The sequence below is a fragment of the Apaloderma vittatum genome, unplaced genomic scaffold, assembly GCF_000703405.1.
Source record: "Apaloderma vittatum isolate BGI_N311 unplaced genomic scaffold, ASM70340v1 scaffold9624, whole genome shotgun sequence".
NCBI classification, from domain to species: Eukaryota; Metazoa; Chordata; class Aves; order Trogoniformes; family Trogonidae; genus Apaloderma; species Apaloderma vittatum.
Window position 1 is genome coordinate 62,564 of NW_009712156.1, and position 9,164 is coordinate 71,727.

Genomic DNA, 9,164 nt, shown 5'->3' on the forward strand with positions numbered 1-9,164 from the left:
TCTGTCATTTTAATGAATTAGCAGGTGTGACTATTAGTATTATGTTAATTAGCAGCTATATAAATGCTGTCAAGCTCATGGAAACTAGAGGAAGTTTACTTAATTTATTTCAGCTGGAGCAAGTTTAAACATTCTGTTTCTAAGAGCCTTTTTTGTGATCATTAAATTACTGACCGTCTGAGAACTATAGTTTCACAAACTGGGATGTATTTAAGAAGACAGAGTTTAATGACATGACCTTATTATTCAAAATTCCTAAAACATCATCTGGTTGCACATTTTTCAGTATTATCATTGTTGTGTTTGTGAATGTAAAGACATATGCTAAGCAATTTGTCTTAAGTAGGAGCTGACACAGTGCTAAACAGCCCTGGAAGCTTGGAAGGCCTGGAGGAGAGGAGAAAAAATGGTGTAAGAACTGTCATCTGCGAGAAAGGTTGAGCATTGCTCAACCAGCTACACCGCTTTAGGGATCTTTCTGTCATACAGCTCCTTGTGTTGCTCAGGGGGAGAGAGTGAAATTTCTGTGACATAATTGACGCTAAGCAAAATATTCTGGTAGATTGAAATGTGACTGTAATAGTACATGCATAAGTTACGCGTAATTTATAGACTCGTAGGCAAATGTTGGTGTGTTTAGTTGCTGGTTTTAACAGGCAGGAGGTTTTTACACTGCATCATTAGTCACAGAAAGCATCTAGCGCTACAGTCTTGTGCCAGAAATGTTAAATAGTTAAGCAATACAGCAGCAGAGCAATGGTTAAATGGTATTAAACATTATAAAACATAAAGAAAGGGATGAGCTGCTCTTTGTGTGTCTGTTTGAAAGGAAAGGAGGTAGATTGTAATGCAGCCTTTTTAATATCGGAAATCTTCTCCCTTTTCAGCGCAATCCTCCTTTGCTGGTCAATGATCTGTTTGAAGATATCAAGGATGGAGTAATGCTTATTGCCCTTTTGGAGGTTCTTTCAGGGCAGAAGCTGGTAAGAATTTCCTTCCTTCTGAATACAGAGGACAGTTGCATAATTTCTCTAGGATACAATTTTCTGATGTGTTTCTATATTTGAATACTCTAAAAAACCTGAATGCTCCATAGCAAAATGAGTTTATTCACAGAGTGGGCTACCTGGTTACAACACAAACCAAAAAAGATTATAATAGGCATTCTTGTTTTTATTTATTTTCTATTAATTTTGTCTTAGTAGTTCATAAAAATTGCTTAATTTTATTAGTCTTTCTAGTTCATGTAGGTGCTACTACTATTACACAAATGAGGTCTGAACTGTGAGCTATTTCTAGATATCTTGAAGAAATAATGGCAGAATTTTCATGTCAAATATATAACTTTATCTCTGAAAAAAATAATTTGTGACTCCCTCAATTTTCATGGGGTCTTGTACTCATTTACGCTGACAGCTGCTCTGCTACCATAAAGAACCGTAACTGATGCCAAGTGACTTTTTTCACAAGCAAGTTGTGTACAGTGGCCACGATGTGTACATGGCAAATAGGTTGCCTCTTGGGAGCGTTTTGTGTATGTGATGCAGGAAGGGGGGGGGGGGGGGGGGGGGTGAGGCCAAGGGGGTTAACTTTTTCCAAAGCATCTCACAGATCGGATGGCAGCATCTGAAGGAGTAGAGCAACAGTCTGTAATTAGTCCAGTTCTAGGGTTCGAACATTACCTGTTCCCTCACATGCAGGCAATTTGCAAATGCCAGACTTCTGCCTCTTTTTCGTATTTCACCTCTGTTATGATTGCAGGCAGTACCCTAAATGAGGTGGTAATTCAGACTGCAAGAATGATTTTACTGTAAGATGGGAAAAAAGCTATAAATGAAATGTCTTTCTGCTTTGTTGCAATACACTGATTTCTGTTTCTGTTCGTCTAAGACAGAAAGTCTCCCTCTTGTGGCAAAACAGAAGTAATAAAACAGGAAAAGAGATACGACAGTGCCTGTTACAATGAAATTCACTGGATTGTATTCTGCCTATAATAATTAGTGAAACACAAGAGATATTTCAGAAACAGAATTCTGTCTGGCTAATTTAAAGGTTATGTATACCAGAATATGTTATTCTGTAGTAACTAAGAGGACTTTCAGAATCTGTAACAGCCTTTTGTTAAATCCATTTGGAACTTTATGAGCATCAATTCAGTACGAGGGTGGCAAGACTTTGGAATAAATTGCCCAGAGATGTTGTGGCTGCCCCCTCCCTGGAGGTGTTCAAGGCCAGGCTGGACAGAGCCTTGAGTATCATGATCTAGTTGAGAGGCATCCCTGCCCATGACAGGGAGGTTGGACTAGATGATCTCTGAGGTCCCTTCCAGCCTAGGCCATTCTATGATTCTATGAATTTAAATGACAGTAGTTGTATATGTACCTTACAATATAAGATGCAGTGGGGAATTTAGTTCCAGTGTAGAGTATTAGAAGCCTAGGATATGTTCTTGATTTAATTCAAAGATTTATTTCTTTTTTTTTGCCTACATGTCTGTAGTTCAGTAACACTCATTGGTCAGTGATGGATTGTTATACTTGTTTTTTTTTAATCAGCAGTAAGGCATTAGAAAGAATGGATAAAAATCCTCTAGGTAAAATGTCTTCGCTGCAGGCTGATTTTTAGCAATAACAACCACCTTGACTTCTCCTTTGCAGGCAAAAATATTTTGCTGAGAGAAGTTTGCCTTCTCTCAAATACATATATATGTGTGTGTATATTTAAAAATAGAGGTAGTTTATTTTACATAAGAAAAACAGTATTCTGATTTGTTGAAGTTTACAGCCTGAAGCTGACAGCTTGCATCCTGAAGTTATTAAGACATATATAACTTTTTTATGATAGAAGTATCGCATATATGTCCCCTGTATCTGACAGTTCTCCCTTATGGTACATGCAAAGACAATTTGACTGTTCCAAGGTACATTTTAACGTGTAAATAAGGCTATGGTATGTACATAGGTATTTATAGTAATCTGGAAATTAATTTCTTGAAGCAAATTGACATAGATCTAATTGGAGTTTACATTGTTCTTTCTCTTTAAGCCTTGTGAACAGGGACGTCAGCTGAAGAGAATTCACTGGGTTGCCAACATTGGTACAGCTCTTAAGTTTCTAGAAGGAAGACGGGTAGGTTTGGTAGTTCTTATTCCTAGTTTTTTTCTTTTTTTTTCTTTCCTTAAATGAATTACTTGTATCCTGTTTGTATTCTCCAAAATTTGAGCTATGTGTGCAGTCTTCAGTTTCTACACTGTGCTGCCATAAATTAAAAATTACAAGATCAAACACTACCATGTAGCAATGTAGAGAGAAAAACTTTTAAATTTTTTTTTATTAGAATCACCTTGGATGATCTCCTTCTTTTTTTTTTTTTTTGTTTAATGTGCTCTTCAGCTTCTCCTGTTCCCTACTTTCCTGTTGCTGTTCTCAGCAAAGAACAATGATCTTCAGTTCAGCAGAGACATTTTTTTATAATTGAAAGAATAGATTTATGGACCTCACTAGGTTTTACATGCAAAACTACTCTCCGAAAGTATAGACATGAAAATTTAGAACAGTGTGACCCCTTATTAGCTTGGCAGGACTTCAGACTAATTCCTGGATTGATTTTGGTAAAGTCAGTGCTGTTGCCATTTTAGAAATAAAACAGCATATTTTATAAATTTAACAAAAGACAGAAAGCTTAAAAGCTCGACGTGATCTAGATATGAATATCAAATAAAATCGATCTACTTATACCTTTTCTCTTCACTTTTCTCTATATATTATAATGTCTTGTATCTGCTTTTTAAATTAGATTGCAGCTGTTTAATTTTTCCAATTTCTGTATTTTAGTTTACTTTTTGTCAATGCAGATATAACACCTGATGAACTTTATGTCTCCACAATTCTGTACACTGGAAGTTGCTGAGTTTCGGCATTCTTTCCCTCTCTTTAACCCATTGGCATCTTGACCTAATTATCCTTGTGTTACATGGGAAACAATCTTAGCATATGCCCGTAGAGAGGAATCTAGACAAGAACTACTTTTAAGTGAAAACAAAGACTGATATGTTCCTAAAAAAAATCTGCTTTAGCTCAGAAGATTTGCTATTTATGCAGTAGAGTTTGTTAATAGGAACCATATCATATCCAGCCTGAGAGTGCAGGCTTAGATACAGAGAGCTCCTTTCTGTTAAGAAAAGGGGAGGTGAAGGGCAAAAAACGCCCTGCTTCCCTAGCCGGTGTGTCACAACATAGTGAATGACCTGAACTCTGAATGACACATCTTAGATCCCATAAATAATATGGCAGTGCAGCTAGATACACTGGCCCCGCTGAAGATCAAGATAGATTGTCAGAAATGGAGCACGTGATTTTGCCACTGCCATCTGAATGTTTTCATCTGGACTTGTCTTAGTCATTTTTATACATACTTGATATCAGTACGCCAGGTTTTCTTCTAGAGGGAGTTGGAAATGCACAGCATGTCAGGTAGATTGCTGTGCATTAGCAGGTGGTCTCTAGGCTGAATCCAGCCTGAAGGAGGTGTCTATCCAGTCTGTCACCCTTGTCCTCCCAGAGGAGGTGGGGACCATGTTCAGACAGCAAATGCCTCTTCAGCAGCAGAGTGAAATCCCTGGTGTCTACTCCAGGGTGAAGGAATGGAGACGGATGGCCGTGCACAGAACTTTGGGCAGTGCCAACAGGGTCTCCTTCCTCAATGGGCTCTTCCATAAGTAAATTTTTTCACACATTTAATTAACTTTGTACTTTCAACGTCCAGAGAGACTTCTGCAGATACTCCAGTTACACTGCAAAATGGAGCTGGCAATTAACAGATGCCATTCTGGACCAACCTGTTGTGGGTTTTTTTCACTGTTCTGAAAAGTTTATCTTTTAGTTTTAGATCCATTTTAATGGAGCATGAGACAAAGGTAACATGGTAACTAGACTAGATAGGCTGTGCTTCTGTGAACAGTAGCCTAATCAGAAGCTTACCTGAGTCCGTGTAAATCTTTTGATCCCTGTTCGGTCCCCATGTGTTGCCTGATCTAGTTGAGAGGCGTCCCTGCCCATAACAGGGAGATTGGATTAAATGATCTCTAAGGTCCCTTCCAACCTAGGCCATTCTATGATTCTATGATCTGTAATACATGTAAGAAAAACCTCAGTTTATAGAAAAAGAAAAGCTTTTGTTGGAATTGGTCCGTATGAGAGAATGAGACTCTTGGTACATTTTTCTTTAGGTAGGTGGTAGAAGATTTTCCTTATTGACTGATAGAGAAGCAAGTAAAGTCAATTTTCCTAGAGTTTTGCCAGACTTCCTGGTGGAGAGGATTGGAAGTACAACTTGTTGGGATTTCTCCTCTGCCTCCTCTCAAGCAGTCTGTAGAGTTTTAATTCTGAAAAGAGCTTCACAGCCCTAAACAACAATTTTTGTTTGTTCTTGAAACTATCTATGTGTTTCCATCTGCTGATTCAGAGAACTGCAGTCTTTTCTGTTTGGGGAGACAAATGAAGTCACCTAGTCATTCTCCTGCTTTTCTTTAACCTATTCTCCAAGGTTTTTTTGTAGTCTTTGTCTTTGAACAAGCTTACAGTGCATTAACACTTGACCAGGCCTTTATATCATGATTGATGGCAGACTCTTAGTTTTACTAAGTATTAACATATTTGCTAATTTTCCTGCACTACTGTTTTTATCCCGTTCCCTTAACCATTACCGATCTGTTAACTTCTCTGAGATACCCTCTATCACATCCTTTACTGCCTTTTATCTTATGAGCTGATTTTAGGATGATACTTTATTCAGACTACTGAATAGTCACTCCCGTGCCTGCTGAAAAACTACTTGTGACCTTGGACAACTCATTTTTTCCTTATTTGTTTGATTTTGAAAGAACTATAGTCAGGTTTATCTTGCAAGGGAGCCTTAATCAGTGGTGGTAATATCCATTTCACTAAGAGGTTCTCTACTGGAGAACTGTGGCATTCTTTTTGCCCTTATTTTTCTTCTATGCTTTCTCCCTCCATCTTCTTTTTCTTCTTTACTCTTAAACTTACTTTTTCCACTCCAAATCTATTAGATCTATAGCAAGAAACCCCTCTGTAATTTAAAACCTGGAGTATTTAATTTGCTTTCCTTATTAAGTATGTTGTAAGATATGCCAGATATGTGGGGGTTTTGCATTATAACATTAAATGAATGCATTTGACAGTTCATCTTTTAAAACTTATTTTTCTATCATCTTTTTCCATTTACTTTTCATGCTAGTCCATATACAGAGGATCTCCGGTTTGTACAATGGTTCTATGTAATTTTTACTGTTCTTTCTTTTTGAAATTAGATATATTTTCTGCAAATAATAGCATGCAATGGTCTCAAAAATCTTTCATTACCTATTGCTATACTTGTCTAAAAAGTGAAATTGCACAATTCAGTGATTTTTTTTTTTAGTTAAGAAACTTGTTTGGTTGGAAGAATGCATTAAAAATGTAAAACCTATTTGAAATGCATTTTCTAATTGCTATTATTCCTTGTATATGGTCATAACACATTTTCTTTCCTTTATAGATAAAGCTTGTGAACATCAACTCAACTGATATTGCTGATGGCAGGCCTTCTATTGTGCTTGGCTTGGTGTGGACCATAATTTTGTATTTTCAGGTACTATAGTTTTTATACTTCAGTGTAGTTTACTCAAATAATGGTTCATGTCATTGTTTCATTTGAACTAGTTGTTCCAGTCTTTCGCTACAGATAAGTCACTTTAAAATTATCCAAGAATCTAATGCCTAATAAAGCCACAGTTGATGGTGGGGGTGCTTCGATTGGGTAAACGTAGGTACTTGTCTTAGGAATAGATTGTTTTAAACCTAGAATGGAATTTCTTCATCACTGGAATATGTTATTTCACTTTCTCTGAAGAGTACAACAGGGCAATAAAAGAATAGGATTGTAGCTTCTTTTTAGAAGTATCTTTAGCAACCTCAGTGGTAATTGTGCTATATGTCTGATTACAGTGCACTTGATGGTGAGACAGTAATTATTTTCAAGCAATACACATAAACATTTGCCACAAAGCAGTGGTAAAAAAAGAACTACCCAGATGAAATCATTGAGGTGACTTCCATTCTTTAATTAAATGAGCTTCCTCTGAAATGAGTGAATTGTTTAATAATTTAAATTCAAGCTAAATGTAATCCATTGTCTCCTATTTCAATGGTAATTTGTCATAACAGACAACGTGACACACTTGCATATAGTTCTAGCTGTAGGGTGTCAAGGAAGTCAATGACAGCTAGATGTCTCATCCTTCTGAAATTAGGACCAGCATCTGGGCACAAATACTACCATTTTTGAAGCTACTTTAATGCACCATTAAAAAGCACAGCAAGCTTCTGCCCAACTTTATTTTGTGAGTTGTGTTAGGAAATTATTTGAGAAATTGATGAGAATGAAGAAGATTATTTACAAACAGTCTGTTAACATTTTTTTCCCCACAGATTGAAGAGCTTACCAGCAACCTCCCACAGCTGCAGTCCTTGTCTAGCAGCGCTTCTTCTGTGGAGAGTGTTGTCAGTTCAGAAACTGCAAGTCCCCCAAGCAAACGGAAGGTGGTAACCAAGGTCCAAGGAAGTGCCAGGAAGGCTTTGTTAAAATGGATACAGTACACAGCAGCAAAGTAAGTAACCTACAAATGAACTTAAGCATGGACTTTTTCTTCAGATCCTAAAGTCTCTCAGTCAGGGATTGTCCTTTTGCTCTGTGTTTACATAGCACTTCCCTGTGATCATACTCATTTGACAGCTGAGGCTGTTAAATATTACCACAATACAACAAGCAAATAATAAATAACAATTTGCATTAATTTCACAAGCAATCATATTTTCACGCTTCTGAATAATGAATGGGATTACCTTTGATGGGATGAGGGCTGAAATGGGAATTACATGTCTGAATGCCAAAGTGTTAGTCCTGCTGCCAAAACAGTGTGACAAGGCAAGTCACACACTGACTTAAAAGCATTCCTCAGGGACAGAGCTTCTAGGAGCGCTAAATTCTGACACTTGCTGTTGAAAGGCAGGTGATGAAAAATGATGAATATCCTTCTGCAGTTTTGTAATACAAGGGACACATTAGTACAAAAAATTGTCCTGAATGTTCAATCCTTTTAATCCAAATTAATTTGGAGTTATTTCTTGCTACCTCTTGTTAACTTAAGAATCTTCTCCTTTAGTTGGTATAGTTATATTTCCTCTGCTTAGAAAATAAAACATGAGAAAAGTGCATAAATTACATATAAAGATACAGTAGCAGTTTGATAGCTTCTGCAATTAGAAAATAAAAATCAAAGATGTAAGAGAATAAAATGTATTTATTTATTCAAATTAAGGAATCACTGCTATTTGAAGAGATTAGTGATGTGCAAAATGTGATGGGGAAGTGGCCAGTTATTGAGTGGTGACTCAAAGAAATGAAATATGATTGAAAAGGTACAAACTTTAACCACGTCTTGGATAAGTAGATAGAATACAGTAATTTCTAAAGCAGTACAATATAATCTGGTATTCTTCCTGTTTCAGTATTGTCAGTAAGAAACAGGAAACTGAAAATGGTCAGCTGCAATTTCCAGACATGTAAACAAACAAAATAGAAACAAAGTAGTTCATGAATTAAATTGGCAAAATGGTTGGGAAGATTGGTTGCAATGTGTTGAAAGAAGCCTAGAGAAAGGTCTGTACACTTTGCCTAGCCCTGCTTTTCATTGTAATTTTTAAGGGCTAGCTCATTAAAGTCAATGAAAGTGTTTCACTGGCCACAGTGAACGTTGAATGAAGCCTTCATTCAGAGTTACTGTTCCTGTGAACCTCCCAATGGCAAGACTACCTCAGTGTCTAAGTGTGTCCTTAAAAGAAGTTTGCATTCTCAAATAGAGTGAAAAACAGTTGCAGTCTGTGGACCACCATTCTCTTCAGGATGACTTTTAAAATAAGCGGTTAGAAGTGTGACTCAGTTCTAATTACTTTCTCATGTATGATCTATTTCTTGATCATTCATGTTTATACTCACTAACAAGGAGGGTCTGGTTGAAGCAGTGAAGGTTGAGGGCAGCCTTGGTTGCAGAGACCATAAGACAGTGGAGTTCAGGATCTCATGCAGTAGGAACAGAATACCAAGC

At 37.0% G+C, this 9,164-nt stretch overlaps 1 protein-coding gene across 1 annotated transcript in view; it reads left to right on the forward strand.

Moving 5' to 3' along the window:
* Positions 1 to 887: 887 nt before the first annotated feature.
* Positions 888 to 9,164, forward strand: part of LOC104272791 (nesprin-1-like) — a gene marked incomplete at both ends in the record, with an annotated part of 42,672 nt that continues 34,395 nt past the window's right edge. The window contains 4 exons of the mRNA XM_009867887.1: positions 888 to 983; positions 3,046 to 3,129; positions 6,557 to 6,649; positions 7,489 to 7,667. Coding sequence (XP_009866189.1) covers positions 888 to 983; positions 3,046 to 3,129; positions 6,557 to 6,649; positions 7,489 to 7,667 — 452 coding nt within the window. The remainder of the gene's footprint in view (positions 984 to 3,045; positions 3,130 to 6,556; positions 6,650 to 7,488; positions 7,668 to 9,164) is intronic.